At 64.9% G+C, this 13138-nt stretch overlaps 2 protein-coding genes across 2 annotated transcripts in view; one reads left to right on the top strand and one right to left on the bottom strand.

Annotated features, from left to right (window-relative positions):
• Window positions 1-12482, bottom strand: part of LOC137466163 (ryanodine receptor 1-like) — a 50000-nt gene extending 37518 nt beyond the window's left edge. The window contains 14 exon segments of the mRNA XM_068178017.1: window positions 1149-1375; window positions 1935-2021; window positions 2112-2277; window positions 3009-3169; window positions 4677-4748; window positions 4750-4804; window positions 5645-6024; window positions 7878-8086; window positions 8508-8645; window positions 8648-8681; window positions 9598-9809; window positions 11017-11164; window positions 12085-12262; window positions 12466-12482. Of these exon segments, the coding sequence (XP_068034118.1) occupies window positions 1149-1375; window positions 1935-2021; window positions 2112-2277; window positions 3009-3169; window positions 4677-4748; window positions 4750-4804; window positions 5645-6024; window positions 7878-8086; window positions 8508-8645; window positions 8648-8681; window positions 9598-9809; window positions 11017-11164; window positions 12085-12262; window positions 12466-12482 (2084 nt within the window).
• Window positions 12481-13138, top strand: part of LOC137466159 (ryanodine receptor 1-like) — a gene marked incomplete at its 3' end in the record, with an annotated part of 73758 nt that continues 73100 nt past the window's right edge. The window contains 1 exon segment of the mRNA XM_068178014.1: window positions 12481-12485. Within this exon segment, the coding sequence (XP_068034115.1) occupies window positions 12481-12485 (5 nt within the window).

Below are 13138 nucleotides of genomic sequence, written 5' to 3'. Positions count from 1 at the left end.
GGGCTGGGACCCTTGGGATGAGACCCCAGGGGAGAGCACCCCATGACCTTCTGGGATGGGACCCCCAAGGTCTCCTGGGGATGAGATCCCTGGGATGGGACCCCCAAGGTCTCCTGGGGATGAGATCCCTGGGATGGGACCCCTCAATCTCCTGGGGCTGGGACCCTTGGGATGAGACCCCAGGGGAGAGCACCCCATGACCTTCTGGGATGGGACCCCCAAGGTCTCCTGGGGATGAGACCCCTGGGATGGGACCCCAAGGTCTCCTGGGGCTGGGACCCTTGGGATGAGACCCCAGGGGAGAGCACCCCATGACCTTCTGGGATGGGACCCCCAAGGTCTCCTGGGGATGAGATCCCTGGGATGGGACCCCCAAGGTCTCCTGGGGATGAGATCCCTGGGATGGGACCCCCAAGGTCTCCTGGGGATGAGATCCCTGGGATGGGACCCCTCAATCTCCTGGGGCTGGGACCCTTGGGATGAGACCCCAGGGGAGAGCACCCCATGACCTTCTGGGATGGGACCCCCAAGGTCTCCTGGGGATGAGATCCCTGGGATGGGACCCCCAAGGTCTCCTGGGGATGAGATCCCTGGGATGGGACCCCCAAGGTCTCCTGGGGATGAGATCCCTGGGATGGGACCCCTCAATCTCCTGGGGCTGGGACCCTTGGGATGAGACCCCAGGGGAGAGCACCCCATGACCTTCTGGGATGGGACCCCCAAGGTCTCCTGGGGATGAGATCCCTGGGATGGGACCCCCAAGGTCTCCTGGGGATGAGATCCCTGGGATGGGACCCCTCAATCTCCTGGGGCTGGGACCCTTGGGATGAGACCCCAGGGGAGAGCACCCCATGACCTTCTGGGATGGGACCCCCAAGGTCTCCTGGGGATGAGACCCCTGGGATGGGACCCCCAAGGTCTCCTGGGGATGAGATCCCTGGGATGGGACCCCTCAATCTCCTGGGGCTGGGACCCTTGGGATGAGACCCCAGGGGAGAGCACCCCATGACCTTCTGGGATGGGACCCCCAAGGTCTCCTGGGGATGAGACCCCTGGGGTGAGACCCCCAAGGCCCCCTGGGGCTGGGACCCCGTGGGACAGGACCCCCCAAGGCTGGGGGTGCCCTGGGTGTCCCCGGGGGTCCCCACCTGTCCTCCTCGGGGATGTGCAGGGCCATCATCTGCAGGGGCTCGGAGCACTCCACGGCCCAGCCCTGGCGCTCGCCCAGCCGGGCGCTCTCCACGGCCAGGTACTCGGTGGGCATGCGGCTCCAGGTGACCGGGGTCAGCTGCTGGATGACCAGCCGGGGTGGACACTGCGGGGCCGGGTTCTGCCGCTCGCTGCTGAACATGGCCGCCGAGATGGGCATGATGTTCTGGGGGGGTGACATGGGGGTGTCAGGGGGACCCCCAGAGACCCCCGGCACCAAGTTCCTCTTGGGTCACCCTGCAGACCCCAGAGATCTGCCCCAAGTCGTCCTTGTTCCACCTCGCAGCCCCTTCACCACCTCACCAGTGCTCCCAGTTGTCACCCCAGCCCCTCCCCACCCCCCAATATCTTCCCTCTCAACGATGACCTTGGGGTCTGGGGGGTTTTGGGATTTTCGGGGGGTCTCAGAGGTCCCATACCAGGGGTGGTGTTCATGATGACCTCGGGGTTTGGGGGTTTGGGGGTGCAGGGGTGGTCTCGGGGGGGTTTTGGGATTTTCAGGGGGGTCTCAGAGGTCCCATACCAGGGGTGGTGTTCATGATGACCTCGGGGTTTGGGGGTTTGGGGGTGCAGGGGTGGTCTCGGGGGGGTTTTGGAGGCGTCTCAGGGGTCCCATACTGTGGATGGTCTTCATGATGACCTCGGGGTTTGGGGGTTTGGGGTTTTGGGGGGGTCTCGGGGGTCCCATACCCCACCACCCACCTGGTGGGGGTCCCAGTCATTACCTTGAGCTTGCCCAGCTCGAACTGGAGCACATTTTGGGTGGTGGGCTGCACGAACACCGCCGGGAACAGTTTGGTGTTGGGCTCCACCTGCGGGCACGGCGCTGCTGTGAGACCCCCGGGGTGGGCTGGGACCCCCACACCTCACCTGGGGAGGGGTCGGGGGGGGTTCCAGCTCACCTGGAAGAAGGTGTTGATCTCTTTGCCGTTGGCCGTGAAGGTCATGAGCCCCGTGGCCAGGTCCACCAGGCAGCCGATGACCAGGTCAGTGTGGGACACCCTGGCCTGCTGGGTGGGGGTCGCAAACTCCCCCCCCCACACCATGTAGCAGTTGCTGCGCTTGATGCTGGGGGGGAAAAGGGGGTGAGACCCCCCCCCCCAAAATACCCCCAGACCATGGACCCCTCCCCTACTTAAACCCCACACCATGCAGCAGTTGCTGTGCTTGATGCTGAGGGGAAAAAGGGGGTGAGACCCCCCCCCAAAAATACCCCCAGACCATGGGACAGTTGCCCTGTTTGGGGTCCCATTTGGGGTCCTCTTTGGGGTCCCTTTGGGGTCCCGTTGGGATCCCATTTGGGGATCCTCTTTGGGGTCCCTTTGGGGTCCTGTTTGAGGTCCCATTTAGGGATCCCATTTCAGGGCCCCTTTTGGGGTCCCTTTAGGGTGCCATTTAGGGATTGTGCTTAGGGGTCCCATTTGGGGTGTCTTTGGGGTCCCATTTGGGGTCTCTTTGGGGTCCCGTTTGGGGTCCCTTTGGCATCCCATTTGGGGTCTCTTTGGGGTCCCGTTTTGGGTCCCTTTGGCGTCCCATTTGGGGTGTCTTTGGGGTCCCATTTTGGGGTGTCTTTGGGGTCCCATTTGGGGTCCCGTTTGGGGTCCCTTTGGGGTCCCATTTGGGGTCCCTTTGGCGTCCCATTTGGGGTGTCTTTGGGGTCCCATTTGGGGTGTCTTTGGGGTCCCTTTTGGGGTCCCTTTGGCGTCCCATTTGGGGTCTCTTTGGGATCCCATTTGGGGTCTCTTTGGGGTCCCATTTTGGGGTGTCTTTGGGGTCCCCCGGGGCTCCCTGTGGGGTACCTGTCGTGCACGTTGCCGCGGTCGTCGCCCATGGTGACGGTGACGCTGCGCACGCGGCCCAGCTCGAAGTCGGGGTCGTGCTGGTGGAAGTGGGGGGTGACCCAGCCCACCCAGGCACTGCCCGGCTCCTGGCCCGCAAACAGCCGCACCGAGTAGTAGTACTGGGGACAGGGGACATGGGGACAGCGTCAGGGACACTGGGATAGGATCAGGGACATGGGGACAGGGTCAGGGACATGGGGACAGGGGACATGGGGACAGGGTCAGAGACATGGGGACATGGGGACAGGGGACATGGGGACAGCGTCAGGGACATGGGGACAGGGTCAGGGACATGGGGACAGGGTCAGGGACACTGGGACAGGGTCAGGGACATGGGGACAGGGTCAGGGACATGGGGACAGGGGACAGGGACATGGGGACAGCATCAGGGACACTGGGACAGGGTCAGGGACATGGGGACAGGGACATGGGGACATGGGGACAGGGACATGGGGACAGCGTCAGGGACACTGGGACAGGGTCAGGGACATGGGGACATGGGGACAGGGACATGGGGACAGCGTCAGGGACGCTGGGACAGGGTCAGGGACATGGGGACATGGGGACAGGGACATGGGGACATGGGGACAGGGACACTGGGACAGGGTCAGGGACATGGGGACATGGGGACAGGGACATGGGGACAGCGTCAGGGACACTGGGACAGGGTCAGGGACATGGGGACATGGGGACAGGGACATGGGGACATGGGGACAGGGACACTGGGACAGGGTCAGGGACATGGGGACATGGGGACAGGGACATGGGGACAGGGGGACAGGGTCAGAGACATGGGGACATGGGGACAGGGACATGGGGACAGGGTCAGGGACATGGGGAAAGCGTCAGGGACAGCCTCAGGGACAGAGGACATGGGGACAGGGTCAGGGACATGGGGACACGGTCAGGGGACAGGGACAGAGGACGTGGGGACATGGGGACAGGGACATGGGGACAGGGTCAGGGACAGCCTCAGGGACATGGGGACAGGGACAGGGTCAGAGGACTCGGGAACAGGGTGTTTTCAGGGGGTCCCGGGGGTCCCGTACCGTGGTGGTGTTCATGATGACCTCGGGGTTCGGGGGATTTTGGGGTTTGGGGGTTTTGGGGGGTCCCAGGGGTGCCGTACTGTGGTGGTGTTCATGATGACCTCGGGGTTCGGGGGATTTTGGGGTTTGGGGGGTTTTGGGGGGTCCCGTACCGTGGTGGTGTTCATGATGACCTCGGGGTTCGGGGGATTTTGGGGTTGGGGGGTTTTGGGGGGTCCCGTACCGTGGTGGTGTTCATGATGACCTCGGGGTTCGGGGGATTTTGGGGTTGGGGGGTTTTGGGGGGTCCCGTACCGTGGTGGTGTTCATGATGACCTCAGGGTTCGGGGGATTTTGGGGTTGGGGGGTTTTGGGGGGTCCCGTACCGTGGTGGTGTTCATGATGACCTCGGGGTTTGGGGGATTTTGGGGTTGGGGGTTTTGGGGGGTCCTGTACCGTGGTGGTGTTCATGATGACCTCGGGGTTCGGGGGATTTTGGGGTTGGGGGGTTTTGGGGGGTCCCGTACCGTGGTGGTGTTCATGATGACCTCGGGGTTCGGGGGATTTTGGGGTTGGGGGGTTTTGGGGGGTCCCGTACCGTGGTGGTGTTCATGATGACCTCGGGGTCGTCGCGCTCGTCGGGCACCACGTCCTCCTCCAGCCGGGGCACGGGAGGGGGGCGCGGGGGGCGGCGTGAACGGCGTCTTCCGGCCCTTGAACAGGAACCTGGGGGGCACCGGGGGGTGTCACCCCACTTTGGGGACCCTCCAGGACCCCCAGGAACCCCTCTACACCCCTTAACTGCCAGACTGGGGATGTTCAGGGACCCCCCCCAAGGATGTGTGCCACCCCCTTTTGGGGACCCTCAGGGTTACTGGGGACCCCCCAGCGATGGCTGACACCCCCTTTTGGGGATCCTCGGGGATTGGGGACCCCCCAGGGACCCCCCCCAACCCCCACCCACCCCCTTTTGGGGACCCTCAGGGTTATTGGGGACCCCCCAGCAGTGGCCACCACCCCCTTGTGGTAAGCTTGGGGGGTCCCTGGGGGGTCCCCAATCCCCACCCACCCCCTTTTGGGGACCCTCAGGGTTATTGGGGACCCCCCAGCAGTGGCCACCACCCCCTTTTGGGGATCCTCGGGTATTGGGGACTCCTCAGGGACCCCCCAAGCCCCACCCACCCCCTTTTGGTGCCCCTCAGGGTTACTGGGGACCCCCCAGCAGTGGCCGCCACCCCCTTGTGGCAAGCTTGGGGGGTCCCTGGGGGATCCCCAATCCCCACTCACCCCCTATTGGGGATCCTCAGGGATTGGGGACCCCTCAGGGACCCCCCAAGCCCCACCCACCCCCTTTTGGGGACCCTCAGGGTTACTGGGGACCCCCCAGCAGTGGCCGCCACCCCCTTTTGCAGCCCCCCCACCCCACGCACCCCCTTTTGGGGACCCTCAGGGTTATTGGGGACCCCCCAGCAGTGGCCGCCACCCCCTTTTGGGGACCCTCAGGGTTATTGGGGACCCCCCAGCAGTGGCCGCCACCCCCTTTTGCAGCCCCCCCACCCCACGCACCCCCTCCTGGTCTTGCTCTTCTCGGTGGTCGCGTCCTTCTCGTTCTCCCCCCGGGGCTGATCCCGGGGGGCCGCCCCGGGGGCTCCCCCCGCGGGTCCCTTCTCGGCGCCCTCGTCGCCCTCGGCGCTGCGGGGCCCGGCCGAGCGCCGCAGCCGCTCGAACTCGGACAGGGGCTCGGCCGTGACATCCTCGGGGGGCTCCGGGGGGGGCGCCTGCGGCAGGGGGGTGGTCCCGGGGGTGCAGCGGAAGGTGGGGTGGAACTGCACCGGGAGGCTGAGGCGCAGGAACAGCAGCTCGGGGGGCGCCGCGGGGGTCCCGGTGCTGCGGTGGGACAGCCGCAGGCACGGAGGGGTGTCCACGGTGCCGTCCAGGCGGGTCACCTGCGGGGGACACCGCGGGTGGCACCGGGGGGACACGGGCTGGGGCGGGGGCAGGGAGGGGGGGATCCGCCGGGGATGCGTGGGACTCGGTTTGGGGGCACTTCACCCCGTTTTGGGGGGAATTCACCCCGTTTTGGGGACATTTCACCTCGTTTTGGGGACATTTCACCCCGTTTTGGGGATACTTTACCCCGTTTTGGGGACATTTCACATCGTTTTGGGGACACTTCGCCCCATTTTGGGGACACTTCAACTCGTTTTGGGGACACTTCACCCCGTTTTGGGGACATTTCAACTCGTTTTGGGGACACTTCACCTCGTTTTAGGGACACTTTGCCCCATATTTGGGACATTTCAACTCGTTTTGGGGACACTTCGCCCCATTTTGGGGACACTTCAACTCGTTTTGGGGACATTTCACCCCGTTTTGGGGACACTTCAACTCGTTTTGGAGATACTTCACCCCGTTTTGGGACACTTCAACTCGTTTTGGGGACATTTCACCCCGTTTTGGGGATACTTTACCCCGTTTTGGGGACACTTCAACTCGTTTTTGGGGACACTTCACCGCGTTTTGGGGATACTTCACCCCGTTTTGGGGACACTTCACCCCGTATTGGGGACATTTCACCCCGTTTTGGGGACACTTCAACTCGTTTTGGGGACACTTCACCCCGTTTTGGGGACATTTCACCTCGTTTTGGGGACACTTCAACTCGTTTTGGAGATACTTCACCCCGTTTTGGGGACATTTCACCTCGTTTTGGGGACACTTCACCCCGTTTTGGGGACATTTCACCTCGTTTTGGGGACACTTCACCCCGTTTTGGGGGCACTTCACCTCGTTTTGGGGACACTTCACCCCGTTTTGGGGACATTCACCTCGTTTTGGGGACACTTCACCCCGTTTTGGGGGCACTTCACCCCGTTTTGGGGACACTTCAACTCGTTTTGGGGACACTTCAACTCGTTTTGGGGGCACTTCACCCCGTTTTGGGGACATTTCAACTCGTTTTGGGGACACTTCCACCCCGTTTTGGGGACACTTCAACTCGTTTTGGGGACACTTCAACTCGTTTTGGGGACATTTCACCCCGTTTTGGGGACATTTCAACTCGTTTTGGGGACACTTTGCCCGTTTTGGGGACACTTTGCCCCATTTTGGGGATACTTCACCCTGTTTGGGACACTCAGGGATGGGGAATCCGCTAGAGCATGGTGTCACCCCGTTTTGGGGACACTCGGGGACAGAGAACCCCCCCAGGGGATGGGGGGCACACACCAGGGATAGGTGGCACCCTGATCTGGGGACACTTGGGGACTTTCAGGAATTCCCTTAACACCCCAAATCCCCCCCAGAGACCCCAAAACCCCACCCCCCAGGGACCCCTCCCCACCCCTCACCTCGAGCTGGGGGTGCTCAGGGGGCACTGGGATGAACTGGGCAGGCTGTGGCTGAACCAGAGGGCGATGGGGACCCCAAAACCCCCCCAGGGACCCCTCCCCACCCCTCACCTCGAGCTGGGGGTGCTCAGGGGGCACTGGGATGAACTGGGGCAGGCTGTGGCTGAACCAGAGGGCGATGGGGACCCCAAACCCCTCCCCAGGGACCCCTCCCCACCCCTCACCTCGAGCTGGGGGTGCTCAGGGGGCACTGGGATGAACTGGGGCAGGCTGTGGCTGAACCAGAGGGCGATGGGGACCCCAAAACCCCCCCAGGGACCCCTCCCCACCCCTCACCTCGAGCTGGGGGTGCTCAGGGGCACTGGGATGAACTGGGGCAGGCTGTGGCTGAACCAGAGGGCGATGGGGACCCCAAACCCCCCCCCCAGGGACCCCTCCCCACCCCTCACCTCGAGCTGGGGGTGCTCAGGGGGCACTGGGATGAACTGGGGCAGGCTGTGGCTGAACCAGAGGGCGATGGGCCGTTTCATGTTGATGGCGAAGGGCTCGTAGCCCTCCTGCAGGCCGCAGATGCCGAAGTAGCGCAGCGTGCCCACGTCCTGGCCCAGGTTCAGGTGGCCCTCCTGGCCCAGCCCCAGGCTGCACACGGGGACAAAGCCTGGGGGCACGGGGGGAGTCAGAACCAGGACCCCCACCCACCCAGAGCCTCCAGACCCATCCCTGGAACCCCCAGACCCACCCCCAGAGACTCCAGACCCACCCCCAGAGCCCCTAGACACATTTCTGGAGCCCCCAGACTCATTCCTGAAGCCCCCAGACCCACCCCTGGCGCCCCCCAGACCCACCCCAGAGCCCCCAAACCCGCCCCTGGTGCCCTGAGACCCACCCCTGGCACCCCCAGACCCAATTCTGATGCCCCCAAACCACCGCTGGTGCCTCCAGACCCATCCCTGGATCCCCCAGTCCGATTTCTGAAGCCCCCAGACCCAGCCCCCCTCCTCTCCAAATCTCCCAGCCCCAGGTGACACCAGGGGGGTGTCACCAAGCCCAGGGACCCCCAGGCCGGGCCCCCCCCTCACCGTCGGCCACCTCGAAGTCCCTGAAGGCCACCTCGGAGCCGCCGTCCCCGATCAGCACCTCCCCGTTGAGGGTGAAGCTCATGTGGCACTCGCCCAGGTCGATCAGGCAACCCACCACGTCCCCAGCTTGCCACGAGCGCCAAAGGACTCGCCGCCCACGTGCCACCGCTGGGCCTGGGGACACGGGGGACACCAGGGGGTCACAGGGAGGTGACAGTGGGACCCAGGGGGACCTGGGGTGATGGGGACATTGGGGAGTCACATGTCTCAATGGGCTCTAGAGGTCCCAATGGACTCAGGGGGTTCTTGAGTGTCCCCAGGTGTCCCCACGTGTCCCTGGGTGTCCCTGCGTGTCCCCAAGTGTCCCCACGTGTCCCCCTATGTCCCCACCTGTCCCTACACGTCCCTGAGCGTCCCTGCGTGTCCCCAGGTGTCCCTGCATGTCCCCAGGTGTCCCACGTGTCCCCCTCGTGTCCCTGCGTGTCCCAAGTGTCCCCACGTGTCCCCCTATGTCCCCACCTGTCCCTACATGTCCCTGAGTGTCCCTACACGTCCCTGAGTGTCCCTGCATGTCCCCAAGTGTCCCTGCGTGTCCCCAAGTGTCCCTACATGTCCCTGAGTGTCCCTGCGCGTCCCCAGGTGTCCCCACGTGTCCCCCTATGTCCCCACCTGTCCCTACACATCCCTGAGTGTCCCTGCGTGTCCCCAGGTGTCCCCACGTGTCCCCAAGTGTCCCCGCGTGTCCCCCATGTCCCCACCTGTCCCTACACATCCCTGAGTGTCCCTGCGTGTCCCCAAGTGTCCCTGCATGTCCCCAGGTGTCCCCACGTGTCCCCCCCGTGTCCCTGCGTGTCCCCAAGTGTCCTCACGTGTCCCCCTATGTCCCCACCTCTCCCTACACGTCCCTGAGTGTCCTTGCGTGTCCCCAAGTGTCCCTGCGTGTCCCCAGGTGTCCCCACGTGTCCCCCTCATGTCCCTGCATGTCCCCAGGTGTCCCCACGTGTCCCCCTATGTCCCCACCTGTCCCTACACGTCCCTGAGTGTCCCTGCGTGTCCCCAGGTGTCCCCTCGGGGTGTCCCCGTGCCTCACCCGGTGCCCGTTGAACACGAAGGCCATGTCGTCGGCGCCCAGCTCGGTGTCGGGGCGCAGCCCGGGCCGGGCCCAGCCCACGCGCATCTCGCCGGCCGTCACCACCTGGAACTCGAAGTACCAGCGGCCGCTGCGCACGGCTGAGCCCCGCTCCGCCCGGAACAGCCGCGGCCGGGGGGCGCGGGGACCCCCGGGAGCCGCACCCTGCGAGGCTGGGGGGGAACGGGGGGTCAGCACCCCAAAAATGGGACATGGAACCCCAAAAATGGGACATGGAACCCCAAAATCGGCACCCAGAGAGCCCAAAATCGGCAGCCAGAGAGCCCCGCTCCACCCGGAACTGCACCGTGTGAGGCTGGGGGGGAACGGGGGGTCAGCACCCCGAAACGGGACATGGAACCCCAAAAATGGGACATGGAACCCCAAAAACTGCACCCAGAGAGCCCCGCTCCGCCCGGAACAGCCGCGGCCGGGGGGGCGCGGGGACCCCCGGGAGCTGCACCCTGCGAGGCTGGGGGGGAACGGGGCGTCAGCACCCCAAAAATGGGACATGGAACCCCAAAAACTGCACCCAGAGAGCCCAAAATTGGCAGCCAGAGAGCCCCGCTCCACCCGGAACTGCACCGTGTGAGGCTGGGGGGGAACAGGGGGTCAGCACCCCAAAACGGGACATGGAACCCCAAAAATGGGATATGGAAACCCAAAAATGGGACATGGAACCCCAAAAACTGCACCCAGAGAGCCCCGCTTCACCCAGAACAGCTGCGGCCGGGGGGCGCGGGGACCCCCGGGAGCTGCACCCTGCGAGGCTGGGGGGGAACGGGGCGTCAGCACCCCAAAAATGGGACATGGAACCCCAAAAACTGCACCTAGAGAGCCCAAAATTGGCAGCCAGAGAGCCCCGCTCCACCCGGAACTGCACCGTGTGAGGCTGGGGGGGAACGGGGCGTCAGCACCCCAAAACGGGACATGGAACCCCAAAAATGGGATATGGAAACCCAAAAATGGGACATGGAACCCCAAAAACTGCACCCAGAGAGCCCCGCTCCGCCCGGAACAGCCACGGCCGGGGGGCGCGGGGACCCCCGGGAGCCGCACCCTGCGAGGCTGGGGGGGAACGGGGCGTCAGCACCCCAAAGCGGGACATGGAACCCCAAAAATGGGACATGGAACCCCAAAAATGGGACATGGAAACCCAAAAACGGGACATGGAAATTGAAAACCGGCGCCCAAACAGCACCAACAGCCACGGCCGGGGGGTGCCGGGACCCCCCATGGGCACACCCTGAGAGTCTGGGGGAGAACGGGGGGTCAGCACCCCGAATCGGGACACAGAGACCCCCAAAAACGGCACCCAAAAGGTACCAACAGCTCCCACGTGTCCCCACGTGTCCCCAAAGTGCCCCTGGCCCCACTCACGCGTCTCCTGGTCGGGGGGCTCGATGTTGTAGCCGTAGCCCAGCAGGGTCCGCACGGCCTGGCACAGGCTCTCGCGGTTGGTGGCCTTTGTCCCCTCGTCCAGCAGGTTGTAGGGGACCAGCCGCGGGTTCCGCTTGTTCTTGATGTCCTGGGGACACGGGGACAGCGGGCTCAGGGGTGTGGGGACACGGGGACACCCCCAGAGGTGTGGGGACACGGGGACAGCGGGCTCAGGGGTGTGGGGACACGGGGACAGTGGGCTCAGGGGTGTGGGGACACGGGGACACCCCCAGAGGTGTGGGGACACGGGGACAGCGGGCTCAAGGGTGTGAGCACACGGGGACAGTGGGCTCAGGGGTGTGGGGACACGGGGACACCCCCAGAGGTGTGGGGACACAGGGACAGCGGGCTCAGGGGTGTGGGGACACGGGGACACCCCCAGAGGTGTGGGGACACGGGGACAGCGGGCTCAGGGGTGTGGGGACACCCCCAGAGGTGTGGGGACACGGGGACACCCACAGAGGTGTGGGGACACAGGGACAGCGGGCTCAGGGGTGTGGGGACACGGGGACAGTGGGCTCAGGGGTGTGGGGACACCCCCAGAGGTGTGGGGACACGGGGACAGCGGGCTCAGGGGTGTGGGGACACCCCCAGAGGTGTGGGGACACGGGGACAGCGGGCTCAGGGGTGTGGGGACACCCCCAGAGGTGTGGGGACACGGGGACAGCGGGTTCAGGGGTGTGGGGACACCCCCAGAGGTGTGGGGACACGGGGACAGCGGGCTCAGGGTGTGGGGACATGGGGACAGCGGTCTCAGGGGTGTGGGGACACCCCCAGAGGTGTGGGGACACGGGGACACCCCCAGAGGTGTGGGGACATGGGGACAGCGGCTCAGGGGTGTGGGGACACCCCCAGAGGTGTGGGGACACGTGGACATGGCCATGGGGACACAGGGCGGTGACACCACAGGGCCAAGGGGGGTTTTTGGGGAGGTCAGGGGTGGGTGGGGGTCCCTCGGTGGGGTTTGGGGTCCCCGGAGGGTCCCCAGAGGGTCCCCAGGGTCCCCACCTGGGTGGTGCTGTAGGTCCAGCCCTGCTGGACCCTGTCCCGAGCCCAGACGTTGTGGCCGTTCTCGGCCAGGCGATCGACCAGGGTCAGCTGGGCCGGCGTGAGCCGCACGTGAGACAGGTCCAGCGGCGCCGGCTTGTACCCGTTGGACATGGTGTACCTGGGGAGGGGGACACACCTGTGGGACACCCCGGGACCCCCTGGGGCACCCCCGGGACCCCCAGAACTCCCCCCACTCGTGGGGACCCCAAACTCCTCTGTGGTGTCCAAACCGGGACGTCCCAACCCAACTGGGGCATCCCAACCCAACTGGGACATCCCAACCGGGACATCCCAACCCAATGGGAACGTCCCAACCCAACGGGGACGTCCCAACCCAACCTTGACCTGTTGGACATGGTGTACCTGAGGAGGGGGACACACCTGTGGGACCACCCCGGGACCCCCAGAGCTCCCCCCACTCGTGGGGACCGCAAAGCTCCTCAGCGGTGTCCAAACTGGGACGTCCCAACCCAACAAGGACATCCCAACCCAAATGGGATGTCCCAACCCAATGGGGACGTCCAAACCCAACGGGGACGTCCCAACCCAACGGGGACATTCCAACCGGGACATCCCAACCCAATGGGAACGTCCCAACCCAATGGGAACGTCCCAACCCAACGGGAACGTCCCAACCCAATGGGGACATCCCAACCCAATGGAACGTCCCAACCCAACTGGGACATCCCAACCGGGACATCCCAACCCAATGGGAACGTCTCAACCCAACTGGGACATCCCAACCGGGACATCCCAACCCAACGGGGACATCCCAACCGGGACATCCCAACCCAATGGGAACGTCCCAACCCAACGGAGACGTCCCAACCCAACTGGGACATCCCAACCGGGACATCCCAACCCAATGGGAACATCCCAACCCAACGGGGTCGTCCCAACCCAACCTTGACCTGTTGGACGTGGTAAGAATGGGGGGGACGCACCTGAGGGACCCCCCCCAACCCATGGAGACCCTCCAGAAGCTCCTCCAGGACCCCAAAACTGCAACTTC

Source organism: Anomalospiza imberbis, unplaced genomic scaffold, assembly GCF_031753505.1.
Source record: "Anomalospiza imberbis isolate Cuckoo-Finch-1a 21T00152 unplaced genomic scaffold, ASM3175350v1 scaffold_145, whole genome shotgun sequence".
Taxonomy (NCBI): Eukaryota; Metazoa; Chordata; class Aves; order Passeriformes; family Viduidae; genus Anomalospiza; species Anomalospiza imberbis.
Note: the sequence above shows the minus strand (reverse complement) of the source record. Positions and strands in the feature narration are given on the sequence as shown.